Raw genomic sequence first — 21812 nt, 5'->3', positions numbered from 1 at the left:
ATTAGATCTTGCCTCACTGCAGAAGCAGTCAGTGAGAATGATTAATTACAAAAATGTACCAAACTCTCTTATTTGTCATCTCCAAATGTCTGTCCACGAGTCCCCAGAGAAATGCTACTCACTGTAGTCTTTCTATGGGGCATCAGTAATCAATTGTTTAGTTAAACTAATGCAATGTGTGTTTATGGATGCATTAGGTAAGCTCTGTTTCCTGCTTAAATTGTGACATAATAGCTAGTTATAACTCTTAGCTGCCTGTTTCCTATGAATATCCCTGAAAGAGTGTACATTATACTTAGAACAGTTATCTAGTTCAGTTAATCCAAGATGTCTGTTTCTCTAAGAATGTACAAGAGGCCATGTCTACTTACCACCTACCCGCTTTTTAAAAGATGGTATTACATCTTACATTACAGTAAGTACAGAATGTATCAACTAGCATTACAGGGTTCAGACAATTTGTACAGTGTCTATCATACAGTATGAGTACCGAGCTATATAATACTACATAAAACTAAATACAGAATAGCAGAGCTATATAATAATGCTGAGAGAAAGAAAGTGATCTAGACAAGGGAGAGGAGATGTTTTCAGATGAGAAAATCATTGAGGTAGAGATACAGGGAGGCTGTTCCCGATCAGAGGGGGGAGAGAGGAGAGGGAGTGTTCAGAGTCAGAAATGATCTCGCAGAGGGGAAATCTGAGTTGGGAAGGAATTGGAGGAGGTAGGAGTTTAGCTTGAGGAAGGTCCTTTTGCCCAAGAAAAGCTTCCCTGTGATACATTCATCTGCATAGCTCCACCCATATACTTTGCCTTCCCGGCATTGGCAGAATACAACTGTGTGCGTATTCTCCCACCACCCATTATCCCCCAGTAGCACACTGTATGCTGTGAAAGAAAATCCATAAAATAAACTAACATGCGCACTCTCATTTATTTAAGGGTCAGGAAGGACTTGACGGGGACAGAGGAAAAGCTGGACAGCAAGGTCTACCTGTAAGACTCTATTTTATTTTATTTTATTAATTGATTGATTTTAATCTGATCTTACTCTGTGTATGTGACAAATGGAGATAGAACGGGGGAGCAGCATGGGAAAGGGGGTTAGAAGAAATGCACAGTGAGCTACAAACTACAATACAGGTGAGTCTCATCTTACGCGCATTTAACATGCGCGAATTCAGCTTTGCGCGGTCAGCAAAACCAAAAAAAATCCCAAAAAGAGAGAAATAATTTAAATACTGTACCTTTAGTGCGGGTGATTCCGCCCGCCATTACACTAAATGTAATTTTGACTATACGCGATTTTTGCTTTACGCACTGACAGCGGAACATAACCCCAGCGTAAGATGAGACTCGCCTGTATGTGCATTTCCATATGCCAGGGTTCAGTGGGGTTTTTAGGAATATCTATAGCTATAAAATTTATGGTTCCTGAAGGTGTAATCAAAGTATGTACATGGTATATTTTATTTTTCCTATAAAACAAGTGGGGGAGGAGACAGCAGCAACTTCCCATATTCAAATCTTGTGACACTAGACCTGTTTTACCAGACATTTTTAATGATTAAAAGAGGATGGGAAAGCTTGGGAGATTTGTAATGTAATATGATTATATTAATATGGGGGCATTCACCTGGAAGTCACAAGTCTGAATCCAGAACTTGTCAGTAGTGACCCAGAGTGATTCAGATGGGACTGCTGTTTGGTGACCTGTGTGAAATGCTTTCCACGTATCTGGACTAGATAAGAATGAATTGGGTCTTTGTCCAGTTCCCACTGGACAAATGTCCATATTGCATAAATCACAGTAGACCCCCACCCCTCGTTGGCAGTCTCAGCAGAGGCCATAGATTGATTGGGTCCCCGCTCACTCCTACAGAGGCCCATCCAGGTAAGCTGAGGGCCATTGGAGGGGCAACGTGAGATACGTTTGTCCTGCTGCTGCCCATGTTGTACCTGCTCTCAGTCCGGCATGTTTAATGAAGACTAAAATCCGTTAAAAAATTAAGGCCTGATTTTTAAAACCCGAACTTCTGGGGACTGTGTGTAAATGCACCGACTTTGTACATGCAGATACTGTGATTGTGCGCACACGCAAATGATCGGTCAAACCACTGACCAGGTATTTTCATGCTCAAGTACTAGAGTTTTTGCATACAATGATGGTAATTGTGGCCTGTAAATTAGACATGCAAGTGCCCAGGTGTTTTTGCACTCAGCCCTGATGTTCTCAAGTTTTGAAAAATAAGCTCTAAACATTGGCTTGGCTGTCTCGCCGTTAATCATTCCATAAACAACAGTGGGGACCGTAGTAACAAACCATGCATCAGATCCCTCTGGCCAGATCCTTAGCTGATTTAACGCAGCATCACTTCAATGAAGTCTATGGAGCTTTGTCAATTTACATCTGCCGAGGTTCTGCTCCGTTATGTTTACACCGCTCGTAGATGCATTCATTAGGGTGTTCTTCAAAGGGGGGTTATGAAATAAAACAATCACTTCACGTTCTACCCAGTGTAGAACACTCTGCCCTACACACAGCATTGGGTGCTCCCATGTCTCCTCATTTCTAAGTGCAATTTCAAACGTGAATATATTATTCAGTTGTAAACAAATAATGCAAAAGCGTTCCAGCTCGAGAGAAGTGGCCAGAATGTCAGTGGGGTGAACATAGATGGAGTATCGGCAAGTTTCTTTCATGTCAATGCTGTTTTGATATCCCCGCCATATTGCTCTTATTGTTACGCAGACTCGCATAGTAGTATAAGGCTGTTTAATAGAAATTTGAGATGCTGTGCAGATCTTCAAAGTACATACATGTAACAGATCCCCAAAGACATTCATACTGTTTGTACTATCTAGGCTTAGTCTAGTTCCTGAGCTGAATCTGCTCAAAGCTTCAATGAATACCACTCCTGAAAATCAGCTTATCATCTGGTTTCTCTCCTCTCTCCAATCAGAGCTGTAAACCCTGGAGTGCAGAAACATACTAAAACATATTAGACAGTGTCAGTCAAATTTGAAATGACTTCCATTCTTTGTGAGGCTACAGAAAGAGTTTTTCTTAAGTCCAAATCTCAGTGATCTGTGACATGATTAGAAGGGGGTAGGTGATCCATTTGCCCTTCATAGCTCTTTGATTCTAGCCTCTGAATTGCCTCAAGATAATCAACAGAAGCAGGCAGCTCTGGAGAAGGAGATATAGAAACAGGAGGATCAGAAACAGCCGACAATTAGAAACTACAATGAGAGAGATCTGCAGACAGGCAATAACCTGCTACATCTTCTTTGGAATAAGTCCAGGGTGTCTCATGGTTAGAGAATACACATCCTGCTGCTTTGCCATCAGCAAAATCCACTAAAATCAGAATAGGAAGAGGGGAGGGTGCATATGTGTGACGGGGAAGGGAATGTTACAGATTTCTGAAAGGGTGATCAATTTCCTTATCTCTCTTCCTCTCCCCTTCGTAGCTGGCTTTGAGACATCTGAAATCTAGATTCAAGAGAGGGATTGGGGCTCAGGAGAGAGAAGGAGGCAAATACCATAAGCATCATCATGGTATTTGCTGCAAAAACTACTGGATCTGCTTTAAAAACCAGAGCTGTAACTCTCTTCATTGAGGGGCCTGATCCTTTACCTGCTCTTTATTGTGGATCTCAAAGTCAAACAGTTATCCCAAGCAAGAAGGAGACAATGCTGCTTCTCCAAAATGACACCCTGTTAAACAGTCTCTGGAGATGGTCTCTTACTCCTCATTCCCCAGGAGGGCTGTGAGAGCAAAGGCTGCTCCCAGTAATTGATTCCGTATGGTCAGTGCTGTACGGGACACAGCAAATGCTGCTCTTTATACTTCATGCAAGATGCTGCCAGAAAAGTATTTCAAACAGATTTTCTTTGTCATTTTTTCTAGGGGGATTCTGGACCACCAGGCCAGCCAGGGCCAAAGGGATCCAAAGGTGAAGAGGTAGGTTTCAGGGGGTGGATTTATGGCATCCAAAGCTTAAAGCTGAAGTGAAATCAGAACTGTCACGGTTTTTCCAAGAGTATGTGGCTTGTTCATTGATCTGTGGCTGGAAATGACCATGGAGAACCCAGTAGGAGGGCTGTAAATATTGATTTGTGTGTCCAAACCCATTAGTTTGTTGGCTTCCTGGGGCTGGAGAAGATCAAGAGAATTACAGTACTAGCATTGTGGATGAATCCCCGGCAGGTCCTTAGTTACATGCCTTGGGACCCTGGTGTGGTCCCTCTTTCCCACGCCACATCAGTTTCTGCCTCTCTGGACCACAATCGGCATGTCTGCCCCTGGGGGAAATCTGAACCAGGCAAGTGTGTGTCTCGCTAGCTGGGTTTCAACCATAAAACTTTTCTGGCTTAAAACCTTCCAAATCCAGAGTCCATTATCCATACAATTCTCCATTTTTCCTGCTTCTCAGAAGGGTCATTCCCTCTAACTGCTCCCCCCGCAACGAAGAGAATCCACTGCATGTGGTTCTATCTGAACTGAATTTATACCAATATCTACTTCTACTTTCCTGTCTATTTCTACAGCTTCCCAATCCGTTAACCACCAGAGACTTCTTTTGCCCAAATTTAAGTGCATGACCTCAATACTCAGCTAATTCACATTCCATCCTGCAAGATATGGGAATTGGCATAATGCCAAGTAGACTAATCTACAATAGGTGATTTTAACAAAGAGTTAACCAGCCACTGCATTCAAAGAAAGACACACCCTATCACCCATAGTAGATCTGGAACTGCCCATGGATCTAATGAGTAACAGTAGCTCTTGTTCCACACAGTTGGCCAGTTTTCAGAGACTTGTCTGCAGATGGAGAAGTGATACGCGGAACACTTGGTTTATTTTTTAAAAATGTGTTCGCACATGACAGAGCTTCAAAGCTTCTGAATTCTAGCAAAGGTGATGAGGCCAAGTGTTCCGTTCATATTGCAGGAGTTAATCCTTGTTCCTAGCTAATAATCAGGTCCACATACTTGCTGCTTTGACACTTCCCCTCCCCTTATTGGCAAATCAGCATTACAGATTTTAGCCATAGGAAGCGTTTACCTCCAACTCTCCAGGACGGGGGGAAACTCTCTTTAAGCTATCAGAGACCAGCATAAGACCTTCCCTATCTGAGTCCCCCGAAGAAGGCTTGGTGGTTGGTTTTCCATGATGCTGCCAAGGAATGATGAATGGGATGATTTTTGAGCATCTCGTTGTAATGCATGCCAGTGCTGTGGAGTTCTCTCTCAAATTCATCCTCCTGCTTTATTTGTCCTCATCTGTTCTGTATTAGGAAAATGTAGGGACTTTCCTTCTGGCTATTCATTCCTGTCCTCTAAAGCAGATAACCCAGAAACTCTTAGAGAACCACTTGTAATAAAACCAAATAATAATTCATCTCCTTCTCCTGTAGCAACTGACCTCAGATGTCTCCTTTTTAAACTGCTCTCCATTGCATGGGCCAAAATGGGCTTCCCAGGTGGGACCATACTAGAATTATTTCTTTTTTTTTTTTTTTTTTTTTTTTTTTTTGCTTTAAGGGTCAAAAAGGAAAGCAAGGGCAATGGGGTGAAGCTGGCAGCAGAGGCTCGCCGGTAGGTGAAAATTCAGCCTTTCCTTTTATGAGTCCCTGGCATCCCCAACACTTCAGTCACTAATTTTTTTGTGTTTGTAGGGTCCTGTTGGGTTACCTGGTCCTAGGGGAGTAGTGGGAAGGCAGGGTCAGGAGGGTTCTCCTGGAGTGGACGGAGTTCCTGGGAAGGATGGCACAGCTGGGCTGCAGGTAAGTTTGAAACACTTCTATTGGGACACCTTAAGCAAACACCACCCCAGAGGAGGGAAGAGCAAAGGATAAAGCAGTAGAAATTGACACACCCACTGCTATAGCCATGCTATCTTGTATGCACAGAGTGGGCCACGTACACCACTGCACAGACTTCACACATACAAACCCAGGCAGATGTCTCCATGTGGACGAGTGTGTAAGTAAAGTGACTCTCTCGGCCAGACAAACAGGCTCTTGTAGGCGTAGATCCATGTGCTGTGAAATCCTGTGCATATGCGCATGCTCACACAGCCATTCATAAATGCACGCCATGCCAGCCACGCCCACCCAGTGTAACTGTAGTCACGCTGCTCTGGCTGCCTTTTCAAAGGGGCGAGCATGCCTAGGGTTACCATATTTCAGCAAGAAAAAAAGAGGACGGGAGGAGCCCCGCCCTAGCCCCGCCCCTGCCCCTCCCACTTCCCGCCCCCCCAGAACCCCCAACCCTCCCCCCATTCCTTGTCCCCTGACTGCCCCCTCCTGGGACCCCTGCCCCTAACTGCCCCCCAGGACTCCACTCCCTATCTAAGCCTCCCTGCCTCTTGTCCCCTGACTGCCCCAACCCTTATCCACACCCCCACCCCCAGACAGACCCCTGGGACTCCCACGCCCCATCCAACCACTCCCCACCCCCTGACAGCCCCCCCCCAGAACTCCCAACCCATCTAAACCCCTCTGCTCCCTGTCCCCTGACTGCTCCGATCCATCTCCCCACCCCTGCCACCTGACAGCCCCCCCCAGAACTCCCAAACACTCCCCCCCCTGCTCCTTGTCCCCTGACTGCCCCCTCCTGGGACCCCTGCTCCTAACTGCCCTCCAGAACCCCACCCCCTACCTAAGACTCCCTGTTCCTTGTCCCCTAACTGCCCCCTCCTAAGACCCCCCCCCAACTGCCCCCCAGGACCCTACCCCCTACCTGTACCCTGACTACCCAAAACTTTCTCCACTCCCCCCAAAAAGCCCCCCCCGTTTCTTGACTGCCACCTCCAGAACCTTCCTGCCCCCTGACCTCCTTACCCTGCTGCTCAGAACAGAGTGTTGGGCTCTGTGCAGCCGAGCCGGACACGTGGCTGAGCTCCCCAGCACAACAAAACCCGGTCCCTGGCCCTGCACAACAAAACCCGGTCTGGCCCTGCACAGTGCTGCCGGACTGGGCTGCAAGGGAGCTGCCGGCTCAGAATGCAGGGTGGATCCGGCTCCTCTACAGCTGCTCCTGAGTCCAGCCCGGGACTTCCCTGCAGCCCTCCCAGCCGCTCGCTCTGCTCTGCGGGGGGGAAATCCCGGACATTGTGAGTGCTTTACAAATTCCCCCCGGAAGCTATTTTTAGCACAAAAAGGAGGACATGTCCGGGTAAATCCGGACGAATGGTAACCCTAAGCATGCCCAGAAGGATAAGGTGACTTTCTCTGTATTCTCTCCTGGACTTATTTTATAGGGAGAACAGGGAGATGATGGGGAAGAAGGCACAACAGGGATTTCGGGAAAACGAGGGAACCCCGGCATACCTGGTCTCCCCGGAGCACAGGGGCCACCAGGATTTAAGGTCAGTTTCCACCTCACCGTGGTACGGGGTCGGTTTTTATTTGTTTGTTTGTTTGCTAAAACAAGTGTGAACTTGGGAAGGTGGCAAGGAAGCTCACACAGCCTGTCCTGGCCCACATTGCTTTTAGGAAGCTCAGACTGCTAGACTCCTAGCAAGCATGACCAGGCACCTCCTCTGGGAAGGTCTTGGATCCTTGGAAGTCTGTACTGGTAGTGTCTTAGCAGGCACTACTGGGAAGAAACTCTCACTGCTAGGTTTTCAGCTAGCACCAACAGGGCTTGAACTGCTGGAACTGGTATGGTTTGGGGCACCGTTCTGAGCCAGAGGAAGCAGTGAAAGGCTTGTTTAGTGACTCCTAGATTTCTCACTGGTTCTTGCCCCATCCCACGTGGATCACAGGATACAAAGCAGACCCAGTAATGATTTAGCCATTTGTAAAAAGGGACTGTAAATAGAGAGATTCCAGCTGGGTTTGGAGAGGCCAGAAGAATTTGAATCAAATTATACTCATTTAACACATTACCATTAAGTTGTCACTTACTGCCCCCCAGCTGCCTTGGTAGAAATAACAGGCTGTCACCACTGATTGATACTTGAGCCTTTATCACTGGAGCGTTGCAAGGTCAGGGGGAGGGGGAAGGAGTTGAGATGCTGGGTCTTGGACGCCCCTTTGTTGTCTTTGACTTGGGAAGTCGGTTTCAGGGCAAATGTTAGCTTTGTAACTTTTGGATTAAAGTTACTGAACTGAAACCTTGGAATTCCTTTAATCCATCTAAAATGCTAATCATCTGTCGCCAGCCTTGTTCAGAGAAGAGACTGAGAAATTGAGTGGGGCAGGGCAAGCAGGCCTGCAAGGGTGTAAATGAGGGGAAGCATGAATCTTACCCCTCAAACGCTACATTGCGACACACGTTGTACTGCAGATCTCGGTGAACTACCTCTAGGAACACGTTGGTGTCCATTACTGGCTTTATGCTATACATCTTGTAAGAACCCAGCCCTGTGTGATACATAGATGAAGTCACATCCCCTACCCCCGTAGGCCTTATTTTTTCACCTTGTCATGCAATAGAAATGGCCAATGTCAGGGTATGTTTTTATATTTAATCTCTGATCCACTGGAATGATTTTAATTCTGTGTTCTTTGTAGGGTGAAAGAGGATTGCCTGGGCAGACTGGCCCAACAGGGAAACGGGGTACACAAGGAGGAATGGGGCTCCCAGGAAGCCCAGGAGATCCAGGACCCAAAGGACAGCCGGTGAGTTGTGTTAATTTAAATGATCATGTCTTACTGTAGTTCTCCTACCTGCAAGAGGTGGCTCAGAGTCCCAGCAGTGCATAGGAGGTGGAGTCCTGGGATGCTCTACTGCATGCATTTCTGTAGCACAGATACACAATCTCCGTGCACGCTTCCCAAGGCCCGGCGGGTGTGGAACTCTGTGCACGTCACTGCATGTTTCTCTTCTAAATAGTGAACTTTGTGCAAGTTTGGAGTTCACAAACGTGAGATTGGAATGGCATCATGTACTGAGCAGCTGCACTGAACAGGTGCAATTACATGTCAATACAGACCTGCTGCTTCAGTATTGGCGCTCTTTAATGTCAGACAGGGGCCCACTAGCACTACCAAGCTCATTCCACTCAATCACACTTTCATTTGCACCCACTCAAATGAATCCTTGTCAATCACAATTTGAATGTTACACACCCTGCAGCCATTACTTTGTATTACAGTCCTTAGTGTCTGTCCTACTACACACAGCATCCCTACCTCTAGGAATTAGCGATGAGTAAGCTGACCCAGGATAAGAAAGGTATAAAAGGAACCCTTGCAGCCTGCATTTGGTAGAGCAAGAGATTTAGGAGCAGTACTTAGCAATAAGGATATCTCCTGGTGTGGTAACAATGGTAGTGTAGTGGTAAGTCCAGAGCCAAGAGCATTGTCAGAGGGTATTATCTACAAAGCAGCTGAGAGCTGTAATTCCCAATGCAGACAGACAAACATACACTAGCTCTGTTTGAGCTAGTGCCTAAGAGTAGCAGCGCCCAAGGTAGCAGTTCAGGCTGGCCACCCAGGTATGTACCTATGGGGCTGAGTGGGATTGTACTTGAGCAACTGAAGTCACTGCCCATCCCACTGCAGCTACACTGCTATTTTTAGGCACTAGTATGACCGCAGCTAGTGCATGTATAACACTGGTATTTATGGCTCCCAGCTGCTGTGCTGACATGCCCCATGAGAATCAAGTGATTGGTGTCCCTGAGAGCCATACAACTGACCAGCCTCAGCAAAGGAAATGAAATGTGCGCACCCCCCATTACTAAACCAGGCTGCTGCTGCTTGTGGTTTTTACGTATTGCACTTGTAAGATTGCCTGGCCTACCTCTTTGCATCAGGCAGAAGGCTGATGCTATATTGGGGGTTTTAATAGTTTAGACGGTAAATGCCTTGGGGCAGAAATAATAACCCTGCTGTGCCTGGTACAGTAAAGAGCACCGTCAGCACTTACTACCTACTTTTGCATCCCTTACTCTCCCTAATATAGAGATCCCCTAAAAAGAGACCACATTAAATCTCTTATTGTACACTCTGTCTGCTCAACGTCAGTTTGTCTTTGCAGCCAATGGGATCTTCAGCTGTTTGAAATATGTATGCATGCTGGCCGGTTTGTTCCCCTTCCAAGATAGACCAAGCATCACAACCAATGAGATCATCAGTGCAGTTAAGCACCTAGCAATGTGTTCAGATTAGGTTTATATCTCTCTATGCCAGTGTTGGACCCCATTCTCCTCTGGAATGGGTGAGTTGTCTTCCTTCACTCCAAGGGCAGTGCAACTCTTTAAGAGAGTGTGAGAGACTAGTATGCTGCATGCACCACCATCCTAGAAGAAGAGTCTAAGTGGCCAAGGAGGTCATAGGCTCCTGGCTCAAGAAGCAATGTCCATTTGAGTCCCATTATGTCCTTTTTGTGTATATGAGTGGCAGATTCATGTACCCAATATTCATTCCTGGAGGTTGTTACATAAATATTTATCCAGGCCTCTTGGATAAGATGTTCCTGTAACTTAGTACACATCTCCTTTTCCTCTAGATCCCTTCTTGCTTTGCATTTATTTGTGCTGCCAGCCACTCCATGGAGAGAGATTCTCCTACTGTGGGAGCAGCAGCAGTAGGTTTCCTTTCCAGGATCCATAAACGGATAGTTAAGGTTTTTTGTATCCTTGGAAAGCTTCTTGTACTCTACAGATTTCAAACAGGCCTTGGCTTGCCAAGAAATTTCTCACTACCATGGCAGGAAAAGCTTCCTACCAGCAAGGTCTATTAGACTCTGGAATCACCTTGTGAGAGAAGTGGTGGAATCCTCATCACCTAAATCATTTTACAACTGGGCTGAACAAGACATGTTTCCATCTCCTTTATTACTAGGATTCTAGAGTCATCGTGCTTATATTTTTGTCCTAATCTTTTCCTAACCATTCCTCAGTCACTTTGCATGTTGATATTCAGTTAGTCTATTGCTACCAAAGAGCTTGAATCTCAAAATATAGAAATGAGGGTGTTCACATGCAGATTTGTGTTTCTTCCATTTTTATTACTGGTTACATGTATTATGACAGTGTCCATTATGTGTTAATCCAAGTTTGGATCACACACCCTAACTGTTCAAAGGTGATTTTTTTTTCCTTGAAAATGTGAGCGATAATCCTTGGAGGCATATTTGAAATGGGCAAGAGTTGAAAAAATATTTGTTTCCTGGTTTTTAAAGTTCTAAGCACATACTTTTCGACAGACAAAACGACTGCAGCTTGAAATGGGCCTTCATGAGGAGTCAGCTTGGCTTAGTTTGTATTAAAAAGCAAACCAGCGTTTTCATTTGACAGTTATCAGTGTCTGAAGCTGTGCAAAGGTATGGGCCGTAGAGACCTTTAAGGACAGCTCATGGAGCAGACACTCCTCTCCCCTGACCATGGCCCAAACTCACAAGCTGTACCTTATTACACCTTCTACCAACTTGGCAGCGGGGAGGAGAGACTATGCTAATATCTTAATTCAACCACATGGGAAGATCTCAAATTCTCTTTCCCAGAACAGCTGATTTCCTTTCCAAGTCTTCATAATTCCAGGCTTAGAGAGAGGGAAATAGAAACATCCATAAGTATTTTTCAACCTAAGTGTCAGGAACCTTTTGGTGATAAGCCATTTAAGATCAAATGTATTGCTCTTGGTTGCTCTTTCATTTGTCTTTGCTTGGCTGTTATTTCCAGGGGGACTTTGGCGAGTCAGGATTTCCAGGGATTGCAGGCATGTTTGGGCCAAAGGTAAGACACTTCTTTGTATCTCATGGGCTCTACAGTGTCTGTATAAAGCAGACATTCTGTTTCTCACTTTACTGTGGTAGATGGATTACTGGGAACAGCCATGTGCTTCTTGGAGATCCAATGCAGACTGGCAGCAAATTTCTTTACAGGTGCCTCTCCAGAAACTACTGTACCCAAATGATGATTCCTAATTACTTGAGTTTACTTCTTTTTAGCTGTTTGAGCCACACTCAACTTCTAAAATCATCCCTAAAACACTAAAGTTACAGTCATCTTGGTGGAGCTCATATTCCCACCAGGATGGATGGTGGGATGGAACATTAATCCCCTCTGTTTTTTTGATTCATGAATGTCTCTATTGCCTTTGCTCTGTCAGAAGAGACTCCCATCTTCATCATCTATAGTTATCCTATCAAAAGACCCTGCTGGGTGACACGGGTGTTGTGTGCCCTTATGTAGGTTTTACACCCGTTTTATCTGAACATCTCCTGTGACCTTAGATCTAAGTTACTAAAGAAAAAGGACCATCCTGCTTTCTAGAGAATGTGGGGGGAGGAGGGGAATTTTCAGAACATGGGAGTAGGCCCACAGTTTAAAAAAAAAATCAGGACTTACATACTTTTTGTCTTTATTCCAGAGTAGTAAGCAAAGAAACACACCTTGTGTGCATCTGTTGAGGGTCTTTCAAGATTTATATCTGACTTTTATCTACAGGGACCACCAGGAAACCTTGGATTCAAAGGAATTCAGGGCCCACGGGGACCACCGGGTCTTATGGTGAGTTCTTTGAACTTTATTCTAAGTTTAGAACTTTCTTGTCCCCCGTCTCCCCCCCACCCATCTGCTGTTTTTTCTCAGGACAGGCTGTGGGCCAAACCCTGAGCTGCTCAAAAAGGAGGACTAAAGCGGACTTTAACACAGCACATTTGACATACACACTAATCAGAAGCTGCAGTTCAGCTGGGTCATACAGTAACACATGTACAAGATACTACGCCACCCTTATTTGACAACCTTTGGTCTCAACACCACATTCTAACTATCCCAAACACAATTCTACTCCCCCTTTACTAGAAAACTGCAGTTAAGCAACTAATTATTGTTGTCCCCTTAAGTCACTAGGATGAATTTCAATGTAAATAGAGGTTTTAAATTAGCTGTGTCCGGCATGCTATGTTACCCGGAAGGCAATTTTTTACAATGCTGCTAGTCTCCAGTAGAGATTCCCCACCATGAGGACTCTCAACTGTCTAATAAAACACTTCCCAAATATATGGTCTCATTGTCCAGTCAGGTCTTATTTTACATACTCCATGTAGTGAATTCATTAACAGTGCACTGAAGTAATGGCAGTAGCAACCTGCACTTCAAGAGCTTTATGGTGGAAGGAGGACAGGAGTTCTGGGCTGTGAATGCCTATTCCATGGATACAATAAGTTAGTTCCCACTGCTGGGATTGATTTCTGAGGAAAAGGAAACCAGGAAGACACTTTTTGAAAATGTATGAGATCCCAGAGATGCTCCTTAAACTCTGGGGCTCTCAACACAGCAGAAGTTGTCCTTTAAAATGTCTCTGATTCAGCTGTTAGGAATGAAAAGGCAACTCCAGCATCCTTAAAGGGGGCAAGAACGGGAAATCACTATATCTTTGTACTGGGTATGGAGCCCTGTGATATTCAAGAGGTCTAGTTTGGTAAGAAATGACTTCCGTTCCCTAAACCCCAGTTCATAAATGTCTTTTTCTTGCTTTCTGTTTTAGGGAAAGGAAGGTATTATTGGGCCGTTTGGAATTCTGGGTCCCACAGGAAGCTCAGTAAGTGTGTCTTTTCTCTGCCCATAATGATTGCGAGTATTTAGACCAGTACTTGCTGCTTCCTCAGAAGTCTCTGAATTTCACTTACTAGCTCTATAGAAGTGCAGAACTAAACCTCATCTGAATTAACGGGGCAAAAAAAGTTTATTTTTATAAAATAAGCCAACAAAAGTGCTGCAGTCACAGGGGTAGTGGGAATTCTTAGTTTATAAATTAGCAACAGCCATATTTAAGTAGGGGTTTGAGGTGGGAAGGATTAGACCGTTAAGGATGATATATTTTATTTATAAGCTGTGGAGCTGGCTTTGGAAAAGAACTCCTCTCACATTTAGGTACCTCAGCAAGAAGTGAGATTTTCAAGAGTTTAGCACCAAATGTGCTGAGCTCCTCTGAAAATTTGGCCAAGTATCACAATGGGAAATATTAGTTTCTGAGCATTTCTGAAGACCTGGCCCAGGACTCCTATTCCTACCCCAACTCCTAAAATCCAAAAGGGGGCACTCAGTCAAAACTTTCTAAAAATAAAGAATAAAATCTTTCAAAATCAAATAAAATGGCATAATAAAATAAGAGGGGGGGGGGCAGAGAACCAACTGCACACAGGAACTGATGTTGATAAAGATGAAAAAAATCTATGGGAAAATACAAGGATTAGTCCATTAGTTTTAAAAGTGAGGAGGGATGAGCTGAATTAGATGTCCCAGGGAAGGAAATATGTAAAACCCTAATCAGCAGGTGGGGTTCAGAACAAGTACACACTTTGCAACTCTCTGACACCAAACAGCATATATGCACCAGAGGTGCTGTATCGGTTACAAAGAGGCTGCTCCCTTGCCATGCATACGTTTAGCCATACTTCAGCCTGGAAGTTTATAAACATTCCTTTCTGTTCACTTGTAATCTGTGAAACTTTCAATAACACTAGCTACTTTTTTCCCCAAAGAAGGGAAACAAGTAAGACAACCAGCCATGTTTTGTTTAGAGATACAGTTGGGCCACATGCAGAGAGTTTTTCACCAAAACATGTCAAACCCTCAACATGATGATTACTCTTATTAGAAGCCTGCCTGATTCTAATCACGTTCTGTGTGGTTCTTTAAATAGGGTCCCAAAGGAGACAAAGGCAGCCGTGGTGAAACGGTAAGTGCTCTTCCAGAATCCTTCAGGTACGCAGCTGCATAGGAGCCTGTTCTCAGATTGGGTAGACAGAGGATACCAGACAGGTGGAATAAGAGGGAGCAAAACTAACTCAGCCTTTCATCCTTCCAAGATAGATACAGTGAGTTTCATGCAGTTTTACTGTGTGTGCATTTTTCAGAGGAGACTTTTATAGAAAGATGTCCCTTTCCGCACTGCATAGACATTAAAGATCCCAAGGCCCTTTTCAAATAACTGGGGATTCTGCCTCAATATCCTTTACCATAATTTCCCTTCCCACTATTGCTGTGCACTATGCTGGGCCCAGGTTTCCTGCTGCCCTCGAATGGGGCTGCATTTTGATATAGCTTCTAAACCATACTGGGAACCCTTGGGATGAAAGACACTACATTAGAGGCATGCAATCTTTTGACAAACTCCTCCTGATTTTCTTCTGCAGGGTTTGCAAGGTCCAAGGGTGAGTATTTCAGACAACTGTTTTCTGGCTGTCATTATCCTTGCTTGAATAAACTGATGTGCTGCAAAATCAGGTGCTGCAAAGTTAGGAGGGAGTGAGAGGAACTATGGACAGTAGGGAAAGTTTTTAAAAAAATTTAAAAAATGGGGGGATGGCATGGGACCAGAGAGGTGCAGCCACGTGCCACTAAGGATGGCTGAGACTAAGGATGAAAAAAGCATGAGAGCTACATTAGGAGACAATATAGCATAGTAAAAAGCTGCACTGTGGGTAGATATGGCCAGCGCCTGTCCCCACAAAGGGTTCAGATGGAGGACACTAATATGTTGAAGAGCTGGAAGATTTTTAGGAGAGAATAGATATGGGAGGGGGCTCATCTTTTTCTGGGATACAGGGATGAATAATTTCACTGCTGGCGTTTTACTCACTGATGCTTTTCTCTTTAGGGTCCCCCAGGCCCACGAGGACTCCCCGGGCCTCCGGTATGTACATCGGGAAAGGGTTCAGAGGATGATGAACCATATTATTTATTGAAAGTGACTAGGCCCTATCCAAAGAGACTGTTCACTCATTTGGAAATTACACTTTGACTTCTCCTGTAAAAATAAATTACTTCACAGGGAGTTTACATGTCTGAATGAACTAATGGCTGTAAAGCACTTGGAGATTTGTAGCTCTAAAGTGCAATATAGGAAATAATGTTGCTGCTACTCTCCCCTCTGTAGTGAGGACCCCACAGGAAAGAGGGATAATCTCAAAAGGGGAATCAGAAATTCTTTGACAATATTGTGCATTGATCATAAAAATCAGTCAGTTACGTTTTTTCTTTTGGTTTCTAGGGGCCAACAAGAATTCCAGCTTCATTTGTAAGTTGCTGGGTTTTATTCTATGCAATAGATTTGTTATTGTTGATAGTGAGTGAAGTTGTGATATGCACATGTGAACATATGCAGAGCTCAGAAACTCTCAAGTACCCTGCTTTGCCAAGCTGATATCCCCTAGAACATCCCCCCCCCTACATGGACTGAGCAGAAGATACCATTCTAGCAGGATATTGCTTGTATCTGGCACCTAGATATAGAGAAACATGTACTGCTTGTGCCAAGGGCACTCATCTCCTGTTATAGATTGGTCTAATGATCTCCTAAAATGCCATTATCATATTTTCCTCCACCAGCAGCAGGATGGCTTTGGTGCAGCATTCCAGACAATGATGGACTCGAACACTGCACTCAAGTCTACAGAGGTACCAGCATGCTTTTCAACTTACCAAGCTTTGATACAGATGCAGAGTGCTGCACTGTGTAATCCTAAGGAGGGGAAACAGCCTTTCATGCCATCTTGCCTGCTCTTTTTATGTAAAGCAATTCCATCTTCCCAATTGCCTTCCATGATCCTATCCCTCTGCCAGTATATAACACAAAGCCTGAATGCATGGTTCTTACTCAGTTGACTTCAGTAGGAATTTTGCCTGTATAAGGACAGCAGGATTAGGCTTTGCTTTGTTAATCTTGTGCAACCCTTAACCTTTCCTTTCTCACACCTCTTTTCAATGAGATGTCCAGTCTCTCTTGATCATTTAAAGGGCTCTCAATCTGAGCTGCATTCAAAATGTTTCTATTCAGGAAGAGGTGTGCTCTAGACTACAAATGCATTGCTTCTTTTCTAAAGAACCCCACTGTTCACACTGAGAACAGACGAATATGTTTAAGGCCCCCCATCAGTTCCAAGACCTAGAATGCTCCTGTTCTGCTGTTGGAAAAAGGTGGGGAGGCATCATCCCCATCGTAAAGTAGTATTGCAAAACTTTAGCCAATGCACGTTATTGCCAGGACTGGATTGGGCTGCCATCAGAGAATGCTTGTGCTCTCTGAATAGAATCTGGAGGGGGGCTTCTGCCCTCTTAATGTTTTGCTTCTCTCTTTTGGGGAACAGTGATGAATAGCTGGGACCATCTAGTGTCAGTCATGCTTCCTTCTTTATAGTGTGCATGTGGGAAAGTTCCCAATTGAAAACAGGTAGCTAGGACTGTTTGGACAGAGTGGCACTGGTCACTTCCATTACTGACTATGCCTTTTGCCTGTGGTGTTTTTCTCAAGAATACAAAGGGATCAGTTACCATGGTTATGGGTTCTGATGCTGTATCTTTCCAAGGCAGCATTTGTTTGTGGGGGATTCTCAAACTGCAGCAGTTCTGTCAAGCTCAACAGTCAGTGCCTAACTGCCATCTTCTCTCTTCCACAGCAGAGCTATCAACATTCAGACCTTCTGATGCTAGACCAGGAAGGAGAGATCTTTAAGACTCTACACTACCTCAGCAACCTCATCCAGAGCATCAAAAGACCCCTGGGAACCAAGGAGAACCCTGCACGCATCTGTCGAGACCTCATGAACTGTGAACAGAAGATGGGTGATGGTAAGCAGCACAACCATGTCCTGGGAGTTCTCCCAGCCGCAAGAGGGATACATGTATAGGGCCAGTTAAAGCAGGGGACTAGCATATTTACAGTATGCAGAGAAATTAAAAATCACTTCTGCGGACACCTTTCTGGATCTCGTGCATGGGAAATGCTGACAGGTTCACTCACCCATTCTTCCTCATCGCAGCTTGCTCCCTTTCTTCAGGTACTTACTGGATTGACCCAAATCTTGGCTGTTCTTCAGACACCATTCAAGTCACCTGTAACTTCACCAAAGGTGGACAGACATGTCTCAGCCCCATCACTGCCTCTAAGGTACACACAGTTCTACCACGGTCTCTCAGCGGTCTTCCCCTCCCACTAAAAAGCAAATGCTATGTTATTAAAATGGGATTTAGGGCAGTGCATAACAATGTATGTTGATTTGTGCCTAAGGGGGTAGAATTTACAACTGCTGTATCAATTTCCTCACATTATTGGGTATGCATTAGTTCCTATATTGCTGTTTTACCAGTTTTGCAAAAAAAAAAAAAATTTGCTTATTATTCTTCCCCAATTACATTCTAACACTGTTCTTTGTCTGTATTATGGCTGAAACCATGACAACCCTTATTAGACTGCCCCACCTCCTCTCCAGCTCGTCCATAGTGATCAGGGAATGAATGCTAAGGTTCTACCAATACATGGGTAATTTATCAGTATCATTAGTAGAAGTAGGTGAATATTCCAAACATGCTTCCAAAAATATTTTGTTGAACTTTTAAATTAAGTCCCTTCGTTCATGTCTCTTTGTATTTGCTTTCCATAAATGGTTGTGAAAAACACTTCAAATCATGTGCACAAGCACTTTAGAGTGAAATCCTGTCTTAACTGACTTCAATGGGAGCAGGATTTCACCACAGAATTTTAAATTCCCCCATACAATGAGGTGCTTGCAAATGCACACTCATCCAACTCAGGACCAGAAACAGTATTGTATGACTATAAGGTGGATAGAAAGCTGGCTAGATCGTTGGGCTCAACGGGTAGCGATCAATGGCTCCATGTCTAGTTGGCAGCTGGTACAAGCAGAGTGCCCCAAGGGTCGGTCCTGTTCAATATCTTCATTAATGATCTGGAGGATGGCATGGACTGCACCCTTAGCAAGTTTGCAGATGACACTAAACTGGGAGGAGTGGTAGATACACTGGAGGGTAGGTATAGGATACAGAGGGACCTAAGGGTTACAGTGGACAAGAAGCTGGATATGAATCAATAGTGTGCCCTTGTTGCCAAGAAGGCTAACGGCATTTTGGGCTGTATAAGCTGCCAGCAGATCGTGATCGTTCCCCTTTGACATTGGTGAGGCCTCCTCTGGAGTACTGTGTCCAGTTTTGGGCCCCACACTATAAGGAGGAGGTGGAAAAATTGGAGAGAGTCCAGCGGAGGGCAACAAAAATGATTAGGGGGCTGGAGCACATGACTTATGAGGAGAGGCTGAGGGAACTGGGATTGTTTAGTCTGCAGAAGAAAAGAATGAGGGGGGATTTGATAGCTGCTTTTTGACACTCCCTTTCAGGTAGTTAAGAGGATGGATCTAGACTGTTCTCAGTGGTAGCAGATGACAGAACAAGGAGTAATGGTCTCAAGTTACAGTGGGGGAGGCTTAGGTTGGCTATTAGGAAAACCGTTTTCACTAGGAGGGTGGTGAAGCACTGGAATGGGTTACCTAGGGAGATGGTGGAATCTCCTTCCTTGGAGGTTTTAAAGGCCAGGCTTGACAAAGCTCTGGCTGGGATGAATTACTGGGAATTGGTCCTGCTTTGAGCAGGGGGTTGGACTAGATGACCTCCTGAGGTCCCTTCCAACCCTGATATTCTATGATACAAGAGACAATTCAGCCAAAAGAAGCCACCTACATACTGTGAAACCTCAAACCAGTCAGAAACAGAACAATGATGCTTGCTGCATCAGCACCAATGGTGGAGTCCATGCAAAGTCAGGAGTCTGCAAGGAGTTGTTAAGCTGTTCAGAACTCAGTTGGCTTCAAGGAAACCTGACATAAAATCAAGAGCCCACTTCCCACCTGAAAAAAAAAAAAAAAAACACCCCCACACCTGACATTAATTGGCCCCTCAACAGAGAAGCCCTTGAGACTGAATTTCTCTCCAATCCTTCGATGGGGTGCTACTAGTTCACAGGTGTATTGGCTGGGTAGTGTGGTGAAAGTTTGTCCTGTCACTGCCCCTGCTGCATGGCTCACTGGAGGACTTATCTTCAGGATTGTTTACGGAGCCCTGAACTCCCACAGTGTTGCAACTGAGCAGAAGATTCAATAGCAGGAGGACTGGAATTCTGCTTGGTCCCTTTAAACAAAGCACATCCTGCTTCTTGCCTTCTAGGCTTCCTTACTGAGGGCCTAGGCTGGTTTGAAACTGCCCTGGCTACACTCTGGTTAGAAAACATTTTTCAAACCCTTTGTTGTTTAAAGCTGTGCCAGACTAGTCTAATAGAACTGTGCAGTTATGACAGATAGGCCTCATCTCACCCTGCTTCTTTGCAGAAGCAAGTTTTGAACCAGGGGCTCACGCTACTTTTCTTACTAGATTAACAGGTTCCTCAGTATATTACAAAGTCAGCAATCTGTGTCCCCTGCAAAGGGAAGCAAAATCAAACACAAGAAAACTCTCCAGGCTAGTTCAGCATCTGGCCAGGATCACATTGGGCATATAGATTGAATACAAAAAGGGCTCCCAGTTAAAACTTTAATTCCAGAACCCTGTGACGTTTACATCTGGAGTCAAGTGCCAGCTTCCAGACCTACACTGTAACAAAAATCTTGTGTGTAGCATATTACAAGGACTTCCCTGTGATTTTGAACGGATTCTCCCCCCAACAGCTGTCTAACTTGCCCATTTAGCAAAGTGAAAAAGTTGGGGACAGCCATGGGCAACAAGTATCATAGACCAGGGGAGGCTAAGCCTCCCCAAACCCAGGCCGTGGCCCTGCCCATGCTCCTCCCTAAAGCCCTGCCCTCACTCCCCATGTCCCCTGAAGCTGGTGGGGGCTCAGCTCCACCTGGTGGCCTGGGGCTCGGGCCCGCCAGCAGCTTGGTGCTGGAGCCAGAGCTCAGGGGTCTGGCCACAGGAGACAGGGGGAGTGCTCGGGACTCCAGTCAGGCACAGGGGGTGCACCCAATGGCTAGCCTCCCCCAAGGGGGGTGGGGGGAAGTCATCTTATGCCCATGGGGACAGCTGTAATGTACATTAATACACTAAATATCTTTGCTGCTGCTTGCACTAACTGCACCACTCTAAGCCTACTGGGTGTACCTTACTCACTGGCTTTGGGATGGGATGTCTTAGTTTTCACATTATCTCTGTCACCTTAACAGCTGGAATTCAACATTGGTAGAGTCCAGATGAACTTCCTTCACCTACTGAGCTCGGAGGTGGTTCAGCACATCACCATCCACTGCTTGAACATGTCAGTGTGGAGGGAAGGGTCAACTGAGAAGCCTTCAGAAAAAGCTGTGCGTTTTAAGGCCTGGAATGGACAGATATTTGAGGCAGAAGGGCCATTCCAGCCCGAGGTGGCAACAGATGATTGCAAGGTACAGAGCCCCTACAACGTGGCCAACAAAGCAGCTAAAAAAAAAAAAAAACACCAAACTGACGTCAGAGAAAGTGGGAGAACTGGAGATGCAGCATGCCCAGTCAAGGGGGCTTCACGGGGACATAAGAAACCAGAAGACATTAAATTTAGCCAAAGTCTAAAGACCCTTAGACCATGCTGCAAGATCCACTTATTTGTCAGTACTTCCCCACCATGACCAAAGACAAGAGAATAGTGCTGGAAGAGCATTAGTCTCTATGAACTCCACTATGAGCAATTTGCATACAGACCTAGTTAACCTGGGCAGCACTTACATCCTGCAGTAATAAGTACTATAGAAACGCTTAAAATAGAGAACACATTTGACTACCCTTTTTATTTAGAAGAGTTTTCTGCTTGGAGGCAGTGTGATCTAGTGTATAGAGTCAAGAGATCTGTCTCCTATTCCCAACCCTTGCCCAGGGTCACACTAAGTCAGTGGCAGTCATTCAAATCCACACTTCGAAGGGTGACCTCTAATTGTAGGTGCCCAGCTTAGAGGTTTCATTTTCAGTGATGCTGAGCACTCACAGCTTCTACACACTAGATCACATTGCCTCCACTTCCCCAACCCATGGTGCCTCATTTTATCACCAGTTCATAGTTATGGCAACTTACCTGTCTCAGT

The 21812-nt window shown here is 45.0% G+C and overlaps 1 protein-coding gene across 7 annotated transcripts in view; it reads left to right on the top strand.

The window, feature by feature from the left end:
- The window catches only part of LOC128825375 (collagen alpha-1(XXVII) chain B-like), a 230647-nt gene that overhangs the window by 206587 nt on the left and 2248 nt on the right, over positions 1 to 21812 (top strand). For 3 of the 7 annotated variants that reach the window (XM_054007835.1, XM_054007836.1, XM_054007837.1), the window contains 17 exons: positions 944 to 997; positions 3916 to 3969; positions 5556 to 5609; positions 5690 to 5797; positions 7276 to 7383; positions 8534 to 8641; positions 11650 to 11703; positions 12418 to 12480; positions 13463 to 13516; positions 14621 to 14656; positions 15114 to 15131; positions 15578 to 15613; positions 15971 to 15997; positions 16309 to 16377; positions 17376 to 17547; positions 17739 to 17866; positions 20925 to 21143. In XM_054007835.1, the coding sequence (XP_053863810.1) occupies positions 944 to 997; positions 3916 to 3969; positions 5556 to 5609; positions 5690 to 5797; positions 7276 to 7383; positions 8534 to 8641; positions 11650 to 11703; positions 12418 to 12480; positions 13463 to 13516; positions 14621 to 14656; positions 15114 to 15131; positions 15578 to 15613; positions 15971 to 15997; positions 16309 to 16377; positions 17376 to 17547; positions 17739 to 17866; positions 20925 to 21143 (1362 nt within the window). The remainder of the gene's footprint in view (positions 1 to 943; positions 998 to 3915; positions 3970 to 5555; positions 5610 to 5689; positions 5798 to 7275; positions 7384 to 8533; positions 8642 to 11649; positions 11704 to 12417; positions 12481 to 13462; positions 13517 to 14620; positions 14657 to 15113; positions 15132 to 15577; positions 15614 to 15970; positions 15998 to 16308; positions 16378 to 17375; positions 17548 to 17738; positions 17867 to 20924; positions 21144 to 21812) is intronic. The other 4 variants (XM_054007840.1, XM_054007838.1, XM_054007839.1 and 1 more) reach the window with 4 other exon arrangements.

The sequence above is a fragment of the Malaclemys terrapin genome, chromosome 17, assembly GCF_027887155.1.
Source record: "Malaclemys terrapin pileata isolate rMalTer1 chromosome 17, rMalTer1.hap1, whole genome shotgun sequence".
NCBI classification, from domain to species: Eukaryota; Metazoa; Chordata; order Testudines; family Emydidae; genus Malaclemys; species Malaclemys terrapin.
This window is presented reverse-complemented; position numbering and strand designations above follow the sequence as displayed.